The sequence below is a fragment of the Fusarium redolens genome (assembly GCF_020744475.1).
Source record: "Fusarium redolens strain MPI-CAGE-AT-0023 chromosome Unknown BKA55scaffold_50, whole genome shotgun sequence".
NCBI classification, from domain to species: domain Eukaryota; kingdom Fungi; phylum Ascomycota; class Sordariomycetes; order Hypocreales; family Nectriaceae; genus Fusarium; species Fusarium redolens.
In genome coordinates, this window is record NW_025763713.1 from 23,092 (window position 1) to 42,883 (window position 19,792).

At 37.1% G+C, this 19,792-nt stretch overlaps 2 protein-coding genes across 2 annotated transcripts; both read left to right on the top strand.

The window, feature by feature from the left end:
• On the top strand, positions 1–2,025 carry BKA55DRAFT_725051 (glycoside hydrolase superfamily; the record flags this gene model as incomplete). Its single annotated transcript, XM_046201098.1, has 6 exons — positions 1–184; positions 237–498; positions 549–708; positions 765–1,464; positions 1,518–1,880; positions 1,937–2,025. Exons 1-6 carry the CDS (start codon positions 58–60, stop codon positions 2,023–2,025), a joined length of 1,701 nt encoding a protein of 566 aa, XP_046040660.1. The 5' UTR covers positions 1–57.
• A 2,652-nt stretch (positions 2,026–4,677) lies between these two features.
• Positions 4,678–5,583, top strand: BKA55DRAFT_547469 (uncharacterized protein; the record flags this gene model as incomplete). The annotated part of the gene is made up of 1 exon (XM_046191023.1): positions 4,678–5,583. The coding sequence occupies one exon, from the start codon at positions 4,678–4,680 to the stop codon at positions 5,581–5,583; it is 906 nt and encodes a 301-aa protein (XP_046040661.1).
• Between the last annotated feature and the right edge of the window lie 14,209 nt (positions 5,584–19,792).

A 19,792-nucleotide genomic window follows, 5' to 3' on the forward strand; every position in this document is an offset into this window, starting at 1 on the left:
AATTGCTCAGACAGACACAGCGATAGTTACTTGTTTACCTCAACCTAGGTATTAACTATGGTGTCGCGACTTTCGAGCATCGCCTTTTGGGCGGTTGCTCTTTGTTTCTTGTGTTTTGTCACCTTGAGCAATGCTGATACGCACCATCACCCTCATGGCCGCATCAGCCGCCGTTCTGTCATCAGTAAGACTTTCCCTTGCAAATATGTCAAGATCATACTGACTCAACCGAATAGCCAAGGCTCCTGAATGGACCAAGAAGATTGTCATGAGCCCTGGTCACCAGAACCCTGCCGAGGCCCCTCCAAACCCCACTGAAGACCTTGAGCTCTCCATCGACTCCGGTGTTAGCCTTGATCAGTACTACAAGGATGCTCAGAATGCTACTGAGTCCTCTGCTGGCGTTACTCCCAACAAGTCTGGCTTGTCACGTCGTTCTCTCGAGAAGCGTGGTGACGGTCCTCTCTACTGCAAGGACCGTAAATGCCCCGACGACAGGTACGTTAATGTTCCATCAGCCCACGATACTCATGACTGACTGTTGGTAGCTGCTGTGGTCCCAAGGGCATCTGCGGTTATGGTCCTGACTACTGTGGCGAGGGCTGCACATCTAACTGCGATGCTAAAGCTATGTGTGGAGAGTACAGTGAAGAGGGTGAAATGCCTTGCGGTATGAACCTCTGCTGTTCTGCCACCGGCTGGTGCGGTGTAAGTCTCCATCACTAACCTGTCCACTATGCACAGCTAACTAACTCTACTCTTAGACCACCTCAGCCTTTTGCGACAACGCAGATCCCCTACACAAGACCCTCCCCTGCCAAGCCGGTTACGGAGGCTGCAACATCGTCTCATCCCCCTCATGCGCAAAGGGAAGTGGCAGCACAAACGGACGAACAATCGGATACTATCAATCTTGGAACGTCCGCGCCCGCAAATGTGACACTAAGACACCCAAGCAGCTCAACACCAAAGGCTACACCCATCTCTTCTACTCTTTCGCCTTCATCGACCCCGTCTCTTTCAAGCTGACTCCTGCTCACAACGACGATGTCAAGCAGATGCGCGAGTTCACCGACTTGTCCAAGGGTGGCAAGCTTAAGACTTGGATTGCCATTGGTGGTTACGATATGAGCAACGAGAAGGCTCCTACTCACACTACCTGGAGCGACATGGTGTCTACCAAGGCTAACCGAGCTGCCTTTATCGCGTCCGTTCGGGATTACATGGATGAGTATGGTTTCACTGGTGTTGATCTCGATTGGGAGTACCCTGGTGAGCCTAAGCGTGGTGGTCGCAAGCTTGCTGATACTCGCAACCTCTCCATGTTGCTCAAGGAGATGCGCGCTGCCTACGGTTCCAAGTACGGTATTAGCTTGACTTTAGCACCTGACTACTGGTATCTCCGCTGGTTCGATGCTAAAGCGATGGAGCCTTATGTTGACTTCTTTGGCTTTATGGCTTACGGTAAGCACCAGTCTTGTTCCACTATTCTCCCTTCAGACTAACATGTGTCTTAGATCTCCACGGATCTTGGGATTCGGATGTTCTGACCCTCGGTAAGATCATTCGCGGACAATCCGATATCCGTGAAATTCACAACAACACTATCCCTCTCTGGTTCGCCGGTCTCGACCCCAAGAAGATCAACTTCGGTCTTGCCATGTACGGTCGCGGTTACACTGTGTCTGACCCAGACTGCAAGGAACTCGGATGTTCCTTTGCCGGCCCCAGCAGGAAGGGAGAGTGCACTGACTCTGATGGTGTCATGTCTTTGGGTGAGATCAAGAAGATGATTAAGAACAGGGGTGTCGAGTCAACATACTTGAAGGACTCTATGATGAAGCAAATTGCTTGGGATGATCAGTGGATTGGATATGATGGTAAGCAATCGCGCTTCATAGCTCTTGTCTCTCCTCGTTACTAACAGCCGCCACAGATGAAGAGACCTTTGCCGACAAGAAGGCCTGGGCCGATGGCTTCTGCTTTGGAGGCACCATGGTCTGGAGCATTGATTTCCAAGAGTAAGCCATGTCCACTCTGACTGTTCTTTCAAGATTACTAACAAAATCGCAGGTCTGAGGACGTCGATGCTCTCCCCGTCTTGGGCCCTGGCCAGGGCAACACCGGGCCCATCAAAGGCGGCAGTGGTAGTGGCAGCAGTGGCAATGTTGGCGTTGACGAGCATCAGGATACCCCCTTCAACGAATTCAGCGGCTGCACACCGAAGGAAAAGACTGCCATTGTCCGCAGCTGGTTCGACGTTATCGACTTCGTCAAGGTCGCTCATTCTGTTGACTTTAGCAAGAAACCGGGAACATTGGAGAGTCGCATCTTTGGCGACGATGTGCACACAAGACCAGGCGCCGCCGACTTTATTCACAGTGAGTTACCACGTTCCCAGTGTGTCCTCCGACGATTGGCTAATCTTTGTTCTACAGAAATCTACGACAATATCCTGAACCTTTACGAGGACAAGGTCTACGGCAAGATCCACATCGCCTGTCAGGACGTCTACCAGAAAAACAGGGCCGTCCAGGTTACTTGCAAAACTGAACTTGAGAATGGTGAGATTGGCGGATATGCCTGGTCATACAGTGACAAGATTGATGAGCAACTTATTGTGATGTGCGACCCGTTCTTCCGACCAGGCCAAGAACTTCTTCTGGACTTGCTCAAGGAACTGCGAAGCCACAAGTCTTATCAGAAAGACCCCCATCAGTTGCTCGGCAAGACTAGAATGTTGCTCCACGAAATCACCCACTTGGCTGCCATGGCTGAGTCAAAATCCGGTAAGTGACTCCAATCATCCTCTACTATCATGCATGTCACTCATCAGAAACAGTTGTCGTGATAGACCAAAAGCTACGTCCAGAAGCCCCGAGACCCGTCCCTGTATACGGACCCGAAATTGTTCAGCGAATGGGAATGCATAAGCTGCCCTCTGTGCGAGCTCGATCAGAGTTCAATGGTACGTGAATTTGTGGTCTGAGGTATTACCATGCTGACATTTCTTCGCAGCGGATTCCCTTGCCCTCTACGCTACTTTCAAGTACTTCGAGGCCCTGTTCGGAACACCTGATGCTGTCGTGGTGCCCAGGGACGACAATGACGAGTCCTGGACACTTGAGTGCGCTCGGACCGACAACAATGGCCCAGTTATGAGGCGTGGCAACATCGAACCTGCTATCAACAAATGGTGTGACTCTTTGAACTTAGATTACGTCAGCCCAGACGACACGCGCAGGGAGGAAGTCGTGGGTACATATGGTAGTTCTAAGCCCGGATCGATGATCGTGGATATTGTCTTCAGCGCCAACTGGGTCAAGGACGTCAAGGGCGACGGGTGCCCTGGTAGGATCAGAGGCACGGAACCGAAGCTCTGCAAAAAGGCGATGTACGATGTGCTGGATTCATGTGGTGGCAAGGACGGTATGGATGAAAAGTCGCCGAGATATGGTGGAAGTCAGCAAAGCGATGAGCAGTGTGTGATTTACAAGATTGAGATTAATGATGTAGGAACGAGCTGAGGGATGGGCTGATTCTATACCTCGTGTTGGAGGCGCTAGTCAAAGCAGTCGGGTCAGCTAAAATTGGGGTTTCGAATTTCGCGGTCAGTAGACTAGCCTATCTGGCTCTTAGCGCACTTCACTTCATCCTACCAGAATTTAGCGGTCACACGCTAACGCTTTTAGATTTTCGCGGTCACTGTACTAGCCTAACAATAAGTCAGCTACGACTTGGCCTACTCAAGTATTCTTGCTGAAAACGCGCCGCGTTTCGTCTTTTAGACCAATCAGAGCCTTTAGATTTCTACCCCCAATTGGGGGCTCAAAACGGGGCGCGTTTTTATCTATTGACGTTTAGCTGCAACTCAAAACGCGTCGCGTTTTCCGTCCCAATGTCCCGTGCCATCCCTGTAGAAGCGAATTGACCTCTGGCTCATCTGCATTCTCCTTTCCAGCTAGTAGGTAATTCTATATCAACTGATCAAGAACAATGCCAGATAACGAGTATTCTAATTACGAAAGGCTTTATAGCCAAGTCTTGTCAGAAAAACTTGTCGAGCTTCATTGCATTGGCCTACACCTTAACTCGCCTGAGCCTGCTATTATCTATAAGTAATATAGCTATGCCATAACGGCAGATAAGGATTGCGTATCTCGACATCTCGGGGAAATCCATAACGTCGATAAAGCAGCCTGCAGGGGACTGAATAAGTTAATTCGTTCCTTGAATCTCCTGGACCTGAAGAGTCTTTGCTTGCGACCTGATAGTAGTGCACCTTATCCTTACCTGAAAAGTCTGATAGGTGCAAGCTCTTGCAGGCATTGCGGTCTGCGATCGACCAGCGATGTTGTTCTTTAATCATACCTTAGAAAAACGCACCTAGCGGAAATAGAGCTTGCTAGAAAATTAGGGCGATATTGGTTACGAGACCATATTAAGACAGGGCTGACCCTCCAGAGTTAGACGGCTTAAGGCGGCTATAAGTCTTGGACCGTCGAAATCGAAGGTGCTTAGATATCTGAAAGGCAGTTAAACGCCAATATTCTGCTACAGGAGACGCCAGATGCTATCAGAGACTTTGCTTAGCAGCTCCTTTCTGAAGAACAGGAAAGATTAGAGTCACGACTAAGCAGGAAAGATTTGGTGTAAGACACTACAGAGGCGAACTTAATGACTAATTGGATGCGCCGTACTGGGTGGGAACACCTGCTCAAAGACGCCCGTCGCGATATCCTCGTAGCCATGTCAGATTTACCTGTATTGACTGGTCGGCCGCTTCGCCTCGAAGTGCACGTAGAGGAGTCGCTTTTAAGCTCAGTCACAGTTAAGCAGCGGTTAGCATTGATTATGGATGCGACTGATCGTCTATTTGATCGATATGGCGATACTATACGAAGCACTGATATCTGCGTGCGTAGATGGCTCCGGGGTAGATTTGCAGACCGTCTGTATAAAGCGCCCTTCAAACTTATCTCTAAATCCAGCTCTAAGCATATATATCGGAAGGAGTTGAAGCGCTACTTGTGTTTCTGGCTTCAACTACTCCAGTTCCTACCCAGAACGGTCAAGGTTATCCTAGGCCAAAGCTTAAGGAGAAGCCAACATCAAGAGTTAGCGCGACTTTGGGAGGACCCTGCATGGAGTGTAGATCAAGATACGTTATTGACTAATGTATATCTACCTTGCGACGAATCTATATCAGACAAAAGTAGTAATAAAGACCAAGACAAAGATGAGGGTCAAGGGAGCGAGGATGACTATACTGAGTGGTCTAGGGAGGAAATTCTTGATTACTCCGACGGTTATTCATCCACGAGAAATTCTCCAACACCACATACAACTACTTCAGCGGATCCTGCTGCGGATAGCGACGGAGGGAGCGCTGAGGGTGGAGAAGAGGGAGAAGAAGACCCCGATAAAGAGGCACTTAACGAGGCCGTCTTTAACTTCTGCATCAAGTCAATCAAGCAGAAGCTTGGGAGGAAGCAGTATCACAACCCGCTGCTCCACTTTACGGCCGTACTGGGTATTAAGGAGGATGGCACGTGGGTTAGGGTTGGGATAGGGTTATATTAGGCTATGGAAAGCTATCTTGCTTAAGTGCTATTTATATAAGGATTTATAAAGACTATAAAAAAGAGATAAATAAAGGAGATAAAAGGGAGATTAGAAAGATAATAAGAAAAAAAAAAAAAAAAAAAAAAAAGATAGAAAGATAAAAAGAAATAAAAAAGATATAAATATAAGAAGGATAAATAAGAATATAGGTAAGATATAAATAGGAAAGAGATATAGATAGAAAAGAGATAGAAATAGGAAAGGGATAGAGATAGGAAAGATATAAAGATAGGAAAGATATAAAGATTAAAAAGAGATAGAGGTAAAGGAAAAATAGGGAAAAGAGATAGATTAAAAAGGAAGATAGGTTAGGAAGAAAGATAGGTCGGCATCTAGGAGTGCGTTCTCCTAGGTAGATCTCGAGCTATAGAGGCAGCTAAGATAGCCCTAGTCTTAGTTAAGGTAAGGCCGATAGTTGAGTCTAGCTGTAAGGCTGCAAAGGGACCTAAGAGCTCTTGGAGCTTCTTATAGGTCTGTAAGGTCTCCTGATCCATAAGGCCGCCTGCTGAGAAGATAAGAGGGTAGAAGAAGGCTCTAAGAGACTAATATTTCTGCCTTTTCTTACTAGCAGCTTCCTTTAAGGTGCTATAGGGGTCCTCCTTTGCAGAGTCCTTAGAGATAGCTACGATTTGGATATTATAGAAGTAGCGGCTATTTCTAATAGTGACTGCAAAGTCAGCCTGGAAGGAGGAGTCTTGCTAGACTAGGGGTTTGATCTCAACCTCAAGGTCAGGCCAGCTGCTTAGGGCTTTTATAAAGGCCCTATTAACAGCATTATGCCTTGCAATCTACCTTCTGCTAGCTCCCTTATAAGTATCCTTATAACCTAGGCTAGCTATAGCACTATAGGCACTATAAGGCAGGTCTAGAGGCTTAATAGGATAGAAAAGTCTGCTTCTAAGGGCTTTAGTAGTCTTAGAGTCTGTAAAAGAGTGGGGTTTCTGTATAGGTAAGACTCTAAGCTACTTGCGGCCTAGATAGCTAGCATTCTCTAGCCTGGCTTGCTTATAGGATATAGGGAGGTCTTAGAGAAAGGTTTCTAGCTTAGCCTTGTTTAACTCTTTAAAAACCTTTTTAGCTAATTTCCCTTAGTCTTAACTAGGGTTTTAGGCTTTTAAGGTAGATAGAGAGGGGTAAGAAGTAAAAAAGCTAGTAATACCCTTAAGGATCTTCTTAACTATTTCCTTAGCTGCCTAATATAGGCCTTAGGCTAATTCCTTATATAAAGAAAGCCTAAGACCTCCTTCCCTTACAGGAAGGGATAAGAGATAGGGATTAGGCTCTTTAGGGCGCTTGGCTAGGCTCCTAGCTACTAAGGTTATAATAGCTTCCTTAATAAGGATATCAGCTCTTTCCCATAGGTCAGATAGACCTTCTAGGTTAAGTTGCTAAAGGAGGTGCTGTAAAAGGAGGTAGATACTGCCTTATAGGAGAAGGAGGGAGTGTTATTTAGGCAGGTCTTAAAGAGCAGCTATAGCCTGCTATAAGGTTTCTAGCTTTTCTTCTAGAAATGCCTTTCTGCCTTCTAGGGGACCTATATAAGTACCCAAGGTCTTAAGACCATAGTCTTTAAGGTCCTTAATAGCTATTTCCTTACTTTTAGCTAGGTTAAGCTTATAAGGTAATTTCTCTAGTACCTCTCTAGCTATATCTAGAGATCCTTAGTCTTTAGATAAGATATAAAGGTTATCTAAATAAGTAACTAGGGTTGCCCCTAAAAGCTTTCTAGCTAATTCCTCTAAAGTAGGTCTAAAAGAGAGGGAAAAGAGAAGTGGTCCTATTGGGTCTCCTTGCCTAACCCCTTTAGAAGAGGCTATAGTTGAACTATCTGGAAGGACTAGTAGTGAGGGGTTATTGTAAGCCCAGGTTGCAGCCCTATAGAAGGTAGGGGCAAAGGAGGCTACTAAGGATGCTATAGAGGGTCTAGCCCCGCTATTAAAGGCGTTGTAGAGGTTAACTAAGGTGATATATTGGAAATTAGCCTTATTTAGGCCAGCTATAGCTTCCTCTAGAAGGAAGATAGCTGGTTCTACTCCTCCTGGGCTGCTAACGCCTAGCTGGAAGGGCAATAGCATAGAGGAGCTAAAGGAGGTCTTTAAGATAGCTTTTATAGCTACCTTATAGATAAGATCTCCCATAGCAATAGGTCTAATACCTCCATCTGGCTTCTCTAGGCCGATAAGGCGGCTTGCACATAGTAGGTCTGCCCCTGGGGCTGTTCCTTGCCTTATCATATCAGCTAGTAGCCTTAGGAAGGCTATAACTGGGGAATCTGCCTTAGATACTAGGTTTAGAAGTGGCCTAGTCCAGCCACTAAGGCCGGGGGCTTTTTCTTTTCCTATAGTAGCTATAGAGGCAAGGATAGCTTCCTCTGTAATGGGTTGGCCAGGTCTTGGGCGAGTCTTTCTTGAAAAGGGGTCCTTTAAGCCTATTGGGTGTTTTTCGAGTAAAATAGCCCTGTTTTCAGCTAAATCAGCAGCTATAAGGGTAGGGTCTATAAGAGCTCGAGAAGCCCGTCTTAGGAAGCCTCTCTCTAGCATCTTAGCTGCCCTCTTAGCTGGGCTAGGGGCTGTTTTTCTTCCTTGAGAAGGGGAAAAGGAAGTACTTTGAGCTGGGCTTTGTAGGAGGCTTTCTAGGGTCTCTAGGGAAGGGATATTAGAAGGATAGGCTCGGAGATAGGTAGATAAATCTCCTTTCTGGATTCCAAGACCTAAGATTCTAGGGAGGATAAGAAAGTATAAGAGGTTTTTCTTAGTAGGTCTCTTTATAAAGGCCTTAGCGGCTTTTTAAGCAGCTATCTTGAAAATAGCTGCTTGTCTAGCTTGTAGCTTTTTCTCTACTATGGGGATTTTTGTATAGGCTAGAAGCTTCTATATAGATCCCTTAGCTAAGATTGGTGCTATAGCCTCTTGGTGTTGCTGCTAAAGGTCTGGGGGAGAGGAAGGGGGAGTCTCTAGGTCTAATAAGATATCTTTAAATCCTTGCAATATAGATCTGTAAGAGGACTTGGAAGAAGATCTTAAAGAAGACCTTAAGGAGGACCTTTAAGAAGACCTTGAGGAGGACCTTTGAGATGACCTTGAGGAGGACCTTTAAGATAACCTTAAAGAAGACCTAGCTATAGCCTGAGGAATAGGTCTAGCTGGGGTCTGGGGGATAGCTCCGGCTTGGGTCTGTGAGATATGTGATATAGACCTAGCTGGAGACTGAATAGAATCCTCTTCTATAAGACTAGAAGGGGGAATACTAGCCTGAAAAGCAGTCTCTTGCCTAGGTCTTCCTCTTTTAGCTATAGGGAAGATAGGGATTTTAGGAAGGTCTGGGGAAAATAACCTAGATTGGTCTTCTGGAAAGAGGCTGCTTTGGGGTGGGCTAAGAGACTGAGAGCTTAGGAGAGGGTAAGGGCTAGGGCTGGAAGGCTGCTGCCTTTGCCTCTGTAAAGGTCTTGCTATCTCTGGGGAAGGGGTTTTAGCTGGCCTTTTCCTTCTAGCAGCTAGCTCTTTAGCTAAGGCTATTGTAGATGGATAAGGCTGATATTAGGCCTTAGTGGCTGGATAGGTCCTTATCTTAGGAAGAGTAGAGATATTTGAAGTCCCTTTTATTTTATGGATTTTAGCACTATGAGCCTTAATGCCCTGGGCTCCTTGGCAAGCTGTTAAGCAGTGTGGGCACCTAGCTAGATTTAGAGGTTGTAGCTGCTGATTTATATAGGCTTCGGTAGGGTGTTTTTTGCAGATATGCTCTAGAATATCCTTATAGCTACCGTTACAGGTAGGGCAGCTATAGGAGGCCATTATAAGGATAAAGAGGGGAAAATTAGCTATAAAATATAGGAAAAATAGATCTTATACCTTAAAAGATAAGCTTTCTAGGCAAGATAAGAGAGGTAAGATAAGAAAAGGAAATCTACTCTTTAAAGAAGGAGTAGAAAATCAGGCTTAAAAGAGATAAAAGAGATAGCTAGAAGCTATATAAAAGAGATAGCTAAAAGCTATATAAAGAAATAATTATACTAAGGTATTAGGGTTAGGTTTGTCTATTACTACAGGTGAGATTAAGTCCCCACTATTACATATATAATCCAAGCCCTACTATTATATATTATATAATTTATCTAAACTTATAGGTAATATAGACCCTAGTCCTTATTATATATATAATTAAGTCTTACTCCTGTTAAATATTAGAATCCCCTCTTAACTTCTTAGTTCCTATTAATTAGAATTCTTATCCTCTTCTTCCCTACTTTTATTATTATTATTATTATTAATATTACTATTTTTGCTGTCTTTATAATAATATCTATAGAGAGTAGACTATCGGCAAACTAATATTATCTTAATATTAGTATCTCCTCTTATAATACTGCCTAATTCCTCTATAAAACCTTATAGAGGTATATAAACACTAAGCAGTTTTAGAATAGACGTTTTTTGCAGGCTATATAGATTACTGTCTGTAGCTATTTAAACCCTAGGGACTCTTAAGTCCCTAGAAAGATCTTATATATTATTACCAGGAAGAAGGGGCTTTAGGACAGGCTAGATAATATGCTTATATAATGCCTTATAAATCTCTAAGAGGTTGGGGAGCTTATCTGTAATAGCAAGCACTATAGTATAGAACTTATCCTCTTTTTTAATGCTATTAATTAGATAAATCTTATTATAGTATATAAAGAGGCTCCTAGAGATAAAGATATATATACTAGCGCTAAAGATATCTGCTATTACTATAAGTAGTTATTAGGTATAGATCTTCTTGGCTAAGGTGCCTTTAGGAAGACCGAGCTTCCTGCTAAGATACTTAGCTATCCTTATTAAAAGTGCTAACCCTGCATTAATATCTATTTTATTCTTAATAAAAAAGTCTTTAATATCTCTATTTAACCCTATTATAGCTAGGTTTAATTAATAATCTTATTTATAAATAAGTAATACTTTTATATTAATTAGTTAAATATTATTAATTATTACTATATTAGGGCTGTTATACTAAACGGCCTAAGCCTAATATAAGGTAAAGCTAAATAATATTACTAGGCTACCCTTGCAGATCTTATTTACTACCCTGCCTGCATTCTAGTTAAGTTTGGCAAGATAGCATTACAGGTAGTAGCCATAAAGGTATATTAATATATTAGTAAGCTGTTTCTAACCTTAGCTACTAAATACCTTATATAGGATAGCAGTACCTATAATATAGATCTCTTATAAAAATAGTCTGCTATTAAAATCCCTTTCTTATAGCCTTTAGGTAATAGCTAGGGTATTAAAAGCCTTATCTCCTTCCTTAAGGTAGTTCTTAAGTCTGCTTTTGGCTTGCAGGGCCTCTACTAGAGTGGCTGGCTTATTATCCCTGCTAAGTGCCTGCTTTAGTGCTTGCGCACTAGCACCTAGCTATATTATAACGGGTTCATTATCGGTCTAAGGGACCTATATAAGAATTAGACTGGCAGATAGCTGTAAAGGGATATTGCTATCTTTATTATCTTAATAATTATTTAGTATATCTGGCAAAACTTAGGTAGATACCTGCGCGCCTGGTATAGGAGGAAAGAGTAGCTTTTTTATATAACTTATATAATGGCTTTCTATCCCTAAATCGCCTTCCTTACTACTAGTCTAAATATAGTATTTAGTAAGCTAGTAAACTAGATGCTCTGGTATACCCTTCTTAATAAGGGATGTATGCTACTGGCTAATAAACTTCTTAAGCTTCTTTTTATATTTAGAGAGGGTCTTGGGCAGATTAATGAGATCCTAATTATCCGGCGCCTTAAATAACGGCAATATATATTGCGTTAATAAGCTAGCAGTAACTATACTTAATATAGCGCGAGAGGTGGAATCTGGAATTAAGCTAGATAGCAGACTGCTATATGCATCGGCGTTAGGATCCTGTTTAGAGCTAGGTATCTTCTGCAAGAGAGGCTAACTTAACCTAGCCCCTAATGCGTTAGGGTTATTAGTAATAAATAAGCCTATATCTAAGAACACTGGCAAACCCTTGTTATGTCTGGGAGCCGTAATACTGCTGTTATCTAGAGCATAGCGCGCGGATAATCTGAGCCTCCTAGATCGAGGTCTAGACATACTAGAAGAGTTACTAGTATAGTTAAGCAAGTAGATATGCTTAGTAGACTCTGCTATAATAGTAGAGGCTAGAACTATTATCCTTTTTCTGCCTATTAGTAATATATTATTAGTCTGCCTCTTAATAATTATAACTTCTTTCTATAGCCTCCTCCTTCTTCCTGTTATAAATAAGGGAGGAAAGGGGTTTAAAATAAAGCGATAAATATATTTATAATCTTTTAAGGCTGCTAGGGTATGTTATATTATAGACCCTCCTTAAACGATCTCGATTAGTCTCCTTATCTAGAATATCCCTATTATAATAGGGTTATAGATCTATTATATACTAGAACTAACTCTCTATTATATATATAATAGTATACTAGATTTAATAAATATAAAAGGAAATTACTTAAGTTATATCTAATTTAATAATAGACTTTAATATTATAAATATATAGAAATTTAAGGGGATATTTAAGGCCTCTGTTATTTATAAGTTTATTTTATTATTAACTACCCTAGACTTAGCCTATAGTATCTTTATAATAAAGCCTAAGTAATATTCTAGACTAGGTTAATAGCTATTATTATGCATTAAGTATTTATATTATTATTTTTATTATAGCTTTAGAGCGCTAAAAAGCTAAAGGCATATTAAGAATACAGTCTAAGCCTAAGGATTATAAGGGAAGAGGTATTTCTTCCTCTTGCTTATCTGTATCTGGCGTCTATATAACCTAACTTTAGGATATTATCCTATAATACCTATAGTTAAGTTTGCCTTTACTTATAGTATCTAAAAGAAGAATGCCGCTAAGAGTGGCAAGCTCTGGCATGCTATGTTTAGATTTCTCCTCTATTACTAGTAATAGTATATTTACTAGCAGATTAAGTAATAGCAGTAATACAGGCCCTATTATAATAAGGACTGCCTTCCTTAAGCTATTATTATTATTATCTCTAAGCTTAAATGTATTACTGCCGATTAATAAATCCTTAAGGAATGCCAGGTTATAATAAGGGAGAAATTTAGATAAGTAGCCCTTATCTAGATCTTTAGTTAGATAGTATTATAGTAGAAAAGAATATATATTAAATACGCTTTTTTAGATATAAACCTTAATATACTAATACTTATATAAAATTAATTTAATATAGACTTAATAGATAATAATATAATAGATATAGCTGCCTTAAATAGCAGCATATTACTAAATAACTAATTACTAGTATTTAGCCTTAATATATAGATAGATTTAGCTAATAAGGACAACAGGTTATAGTATATATATTTAATACCTTTATATAGTTATAAATCTTACTTAGGTTAAATACTTAATCTCTATATAATATACTTAACTTACTAACTATTTGCCTTAAATAGTATAATAAATAAGGTAAATAATAACTAATATAAAAATATTATTACCTAAAGTAAGTATCCCTTAAATAAGGCATATAATAAAGAGCGAGCTAACCTTATTACTATAAAACTGCCTATATATTAGGAAACCTATAATTAGGTTAAAAAGGAAGACTTAAATAAAGAGAAGAAACTGGCTTAATGTATTATCTATATCCTTACTGCTAGTCTAGTATTATACCTGGCAGATTAATATAAAGACTAGGGCGCATTATACCTTATAACTTGCTGCTGCTATCTATACCTATGTAAGATGTAGGCTAGGTCTAGTGCTAGAGTTAGTAGGTTATCCTTTACTAAGTAAGAGGAACAGTTATAACAGTTTAGCCTAGACCGGACTATCTGACCCCTTAATACTTTAGTTATAGGCCTTTATTATAACTAGCTGCCTCTAGCTAGCTAGCTTGAGGCCTAATTTGCAGGCTAGTATAAAGATAAAGACTAGTTAAATACTAAGGTCTGCCTCTATTAAGATAATGTGCTATAGCGGAAGCTGGTGCCTGCCGTTTATAATATTAATAGCTTCCTATATATTATAAAAGACCTATATAGCCTAAAAGGGCTATTAAATATATACATTATAGCCTAGCTAAGCCTCTTTCTCTTTAAGTCTATTTATATTTATATACCTATATAGGTAGGAGAAAAGATTAGATAGGTCTTAATTTACTAAATCCTATATATTATGCTTATATACTAATAGTTATAAACAGTCTATATATTCTTCCTATAGCTTTATAATAAGAAATACTAAAAGAAGGATCTAGTGCCCTTATAAGAGGAGCAAAACTGGCTGTTCTTTAATGGCTTTATTAGGCTAAGTATTAAGAAGATTAGACTGCACTTTATGTATTACCTGCCTAGAAGCTATAACTTTATCTAGGCAGCATTGCGCATTATTAGGGAGTCCTTGGGCTTGGCGGCTATATATAGGGCAGCCTTTAAGGTGCTATATAGCAAGGAGAACCTCCCTAGGCTATAGAGCGTTATATAGGAGGCACTTAATTATATAAAGCGTAATATAGCAGTAAATAGGCTTTAACTTAATAGCAGCAGGAGTATATAGGAAATAAAAGATATTAGTAAGCTATAGTAATTTAGTAATGCCATCTTCCTTTATAGCTATAAGGATATTAAGTTATAGTATTAGTCCTCTAGTAGTAATATTATAGGGGTGCTAGGAGACTTCTATACCTAATGCGGCATTATTAGCCTTAAGTAGGAGCTAGCAGTTAGTATTTATAATAGCGACCCTGCTTATAGTAAGATAGAATTAATACTATAAAGGCAAACCTAGCTTATTAATATAATATCTAAGCTTTTATTAATAAGAAGTAAGTATATTATTCTGGCTTATTAATACTGCTAGTATAATACCTTATATTTTTTCTATAAGCAGTTTAGGGAGGCTTTACTTAGGAGAATAGTACTACTAGTAGAGGATAATACTAATAGTGATTAGGATAATAAGACTAGTAGTATTTAGGAAGATAAGGAAGGAGAGGGTAAAAGTAACTGCGGCAGAGATAGGCAAGCTCTAGGCGGAAGGGGGAGTAAGGAGGATTAGGCTATAGGAAAGTGTTAGAAGCCTCCCCGGATCCCGCGCGCCGTCATGACTAAGTATCTAGTTTACATACTGCGAGATTCTATCTACATTACCTTAGAGCCTAGGAGAACTAGTCCTATCTTTAGGTATAGCATCTTGTATATATAATCCTATATTATAGAGGAGGGGAACTTTAATATAGCTGCTATTTAGGCTTTTTCCTACTCTAATATCTTTAACCTTATATATAGCAATAAGGCCTAGGCAGCAGTGGCCCAAAAGGGTAACATTAAGGCTAGCTATTAAGATATAAAATAAGTATTATTATAGTTAATTTAATATATAGCTAGTAACCTTAAGGACTTATTATAAGGCTATAGCTAGCAAATTAAGCTATATATTATAATAACACTTACCGCTTAGTTACAGCTAGTAAAAGAGGCTTAGTAATAACTAATTAAGCAGGCAAACTAGCTATTTAATAAGCCAGGCGTTATTACTATAATACTAGACCGGGATGCCTTTTATATACTTATAGCTATAGACTTTAATATATTTATATAGCAAAACATTAATAAGTATTTATAGCTTATAGATTATATTATATTATATTAAGTATAAGACCTATATATATTGCAGTTAGCAGTATTGCTCTATGCTATTATAATGCTTACTCTCTGGCATTTTATTAACTATTAACTGCATATACTAGCTAGGATATTATTTATACTACTTATGGCCTCTATTAGGGGTAAGATTAGTCTTGGCATAGCCTGCTTTAGAGAGTAGCAGGGATTTGCCTTCTTCCTAAAAGATATAATAAACTGGCATAACCTCTAGCTCTATAACTAGGCTATAGAGCTGCTATAGGTGCTATAGCTTATTATTAAGGCATACTGGCTAAAAGAGGTATTACTATAGCAGTCTAGATACCTTATTAACCAGGTAATTAGCCTTGCTATTAGTAAGGATATCTATATATAAGAGCTAGCTAAAGATATACTTGGTATCCTCTTATAGCTCCTAATTCGTAGCTATAAGGAAGTAGTATACCTAGCGCTCTTCCTGGTAAAGGGCAGAAAGAAAGAAGTGCTAGATATAAACGCGTTTAAGTTTACCCTAGCTAGTATATATACTAAGTTAAGAGCCATATAGGGCCAAGACTGTAATCCTCTAGGAAACTACTACTTCTTTATTAAGTATATTTTAACCTATTTTGCCTAGGCATAAACCCTTGCTAATAGTAATATTAGTTATAGATATCTTAAAAGTTAGCATTTCTGCATAAAGGCTAAGAGGGCCATAAAGGCATTTAAGCAGCTTAGTTATAATTAGTTTATTATAGTATAATACTTCCTTTATATACTGTATTACTGCTTCTGCTAGCAAGTACTTTATTTCCCTAACCCTAATAAGATTAATAGCATTATATTTATAACTGCTAAAAATAATAGCTATATAGTTCTCTATATATATATTATTAAGCTATATATAACTATTCCTAATAACGCCAAGTTAATAGATACTATTATAGCCATTATATTAAAACAGGATGTAAATATCTATCTATAATAAAATACATACCTATCTTATATTATATATTCTATTAAGTAAATCTGTAAATATCTATATTTACCTCTATTTAAAGATAACCTGTAATAATAGTAAGTATTAGATAGGAGCTAAGGTTACCTTATTAATAATATCCCTTATATTATCTAGTAACTAATAAACTAATTTTAGTAGGAAATGCAATAATGCTAGTATAATATAGGGCAGCCAATAAACTAAATCTGCAGTAATTAATAAACTCTAGTTTACTTCTAGGGTAGTATAGAAATATATTTAGTTTTTTAAAATAATAATAAAGTAGTTAGCTATAAATATATAATTTAGCATATTAATATAATATTATATTATTTTATCTTAATAGCTATATAGTAAAGATACTTAATTATTAAGGAGGCAGAGGTAGTAGTAATAGAGGAGGAGGAGGAGGTTATAGTCCTTAGGGCGGCGGCAGCAGTATAAGAAAGCTTATAAGCTTTTTATTACTAGGTAACCCTTTATTCCTTCCTTTAGCTACTTGCTTTATTATAATTATATAAAATATTATAGAGAATATAAATATAAGCTACTTAAGTACTTATAATATACCTCTAACCTTAATATATAGCAAAATGGCGCCTAACCTCTTTATAGCAAACTCTAGTATATTTCCTATCTAAGTAGTAAATACTATACTAATAATAGAAGTAGTAACTAATGCTATAAGGACCTTTTCTAGCTAGCCCTGCTTAATTAAGTACTAACTCTATGCTTTCCTTTTACTAATCTATATATAGATATAAGTAGTAAAAAGAAGGATATTAATAGTAAAAAGCATACTAGTAAAGGCCTAGAAATAGAAAAAGATACTTTATTATAGCTAAAGGGCAGTCTTAAGAGTATATAGATTAGGGACTAGAGATCCCTTGCCCCCTTAACCTAACTAGGAGGTTAAGGCGGCATTAAGTAACTATAGAGTTATTAAGTATAGTATAGCCACGTAATTATAATTATTATTTTTAGATATATATACTTTTATATTTATTAGCTTTAGATTTTCTAGCAGAACTGCCTATAGGAATATTAGGCATAAATAAGGAAAGCTTATTAAAATAACTAATTTAAAGTTTTATTATACTTAAGCTATTAATTACTATTAGGAATATACTAGGTAGCCTAGGGCTATTAGATATATATTCTATTAAGGATAATGCTATATTAAGTTAATATATATAATAATAAATACTAAATAAGTAAAATTCTTATTATAAAATACTAGACCTATAATAGGAAAAATAGAGATAATTAGTAATTCTATAATTTAAAGCTTTTAAATTATAAGGTTAGATAATTGTCTATACTATATGTATTTATTAGACTTATGTATTAAAGTAAGAATAGATTATATAGATATTAAGAATATAGGAAGGTATTAGGGTTAAGGTATATAAGGTAGTAAGTTAATTAATAATAATTAAGAAATAAAGGCGTTTTTCTTTAGTAGCTATATAAGAGTAGTAAATAAATATTAGACTTAATAAATATATAAGTAATGTTTTTCTTATTATTAAGACTCTTTAAATAACTTTTATATTTTATACTTTAATTTGCTATTTATATTACTAAAAGTAATAAACTATCTTCTTATTAAAGGCACTTAGTATTATTACAACTATATATAACTATATATATATATTACTATCTAGCTTTAGATCCTCTATATTAGTCTAGCTAGAAGTATATACTTTTATTTAAGTATACTAACTTTATCTAGTTATAATATAAGGATTATTAAAGTGTTTAGCCTTATAGCTACCCTCTTATTACTTCTAGTTTAGACTTTATATTTACTTAAGCTCTATTTACTTAAAATATTTAGCCCTTATAAAGCGATATTAGCAGTAAAGGACTGGCATTGCCGCGTTATAGATCTTACCTTAAATATACTTTAGCATTATAACTTAAGGCTCTCTCTATATATTAGTTAGATAGGCAGTTATATATTAATATTAGCCTGCTTAATGCATTAGGCTAGGATATAAGAGGGTAGTCTAATATAATACTATCTACCTAATAGTATAGTTATATGGCTTAGTAGGCTAAGGTTAATTATTAAAAAAGAAATAGGCTATATTAGTAAGCTATTAAATATGCCTTATTAGGCTAGTAGAAAGGTCTTTAATAAACTTAGCCTTAGAGATAAGGTATTTAATTAGGTATTAGCGCTTTATTAGCTTTTACTTTTTAAATTAAAATAAAGCTATTAGTCCTTTTACTTATCTTTTGCTCTTAATTGCCTAAGTAAGTAACCTCTAACTTAAGCTATTAGTGCTATACTTAATTTAACCTTAACTAGTATATCTAGGCTAGGCTAATAGAGGTATATAGGTAGTTATAAAAGGTTATTAGTTTAGATATATAGTAAATTTAAGCTTTAAAGGAGAGCTTTTATTAGCTAGAACCTTAGTAAGAGTTTAGGAATATTAACTTACTTAGGGTTTATAGTAGGGATTAAGGGCTAATAACTAATAGTAGAAAGTAAATAAGGTAGAGTTACCTATATATAAATAGTTTTTTTACTTTTTTTAGGTAGAATTCTTAAGTAAACTTCTAGCTTTCCTTAATACTTATAGAACCTAGTTTCCTAGTATATTACCTTTATTAAACTGTTTAATAGGTCCTTATTAAGATTAAGTTATTTCTAGGAATTGCTAGTTTTTAATTTTCTAAAACTAGCTCTAGAGTATTTAGTAACTAAGAATAGCTAAGTTTATATTACTAAAACTATTTATAATATTTACACTAAGGTATATACTAAATATTATTATATTATAATATATAATAGTAATAATAATAATTTATAGTAAATTATATTATTATATATAACATTTCCATTTTAAGGTAAAGTAGCTTAAGATTATTATATTAGGTAAAAATATAATTTACTATTTTCTTAAGCGTAATGCAATTACCTTCTATTATCCTGGCAAGGCTCTTAGGTACCTATCTCTCTATATATCTGCTACTAAAATTAATAACCTAAGTATCTTAATTTCCGTTAATTAGGATATTATCTGGTTTAGTATCTCCCTAAATAATTCCAGTATTATATAGTTAATTAATAATTTCCTAAATTTATACAACTTATTTCTCCCTTTGCGCAACTTGCATCCCTGGCTATACTAAATATAATAGTATTATATATTTATAGTTAATATAGGTAAGTAAAAGATTGAAAATAATGCTATTATTATTCTATACTAGGCCATAGAGGTATAAAATCCTAAGCTTGTTATTAAGCTATGCTCTATTAATCTTCTTATATATATCTAGCTTATTTTTAAGGAACTGCTTATTGCTATAATGTATAAGCTTTAGGAATGTAATTGTCCTGTTATTTAAAAGGACTTTATGCAGTATATAAGAAGGCAGACTGACTATATTCTCTTAATAAATTTATACTTTAGATAGGTTAAAAGATACTAATAGTATATAGAATTTATCTATAAGAGAAATACTAAATAAAGATTTATATTATCTGTCTCTTTTAAGTACTGGTATTAGTTTGCT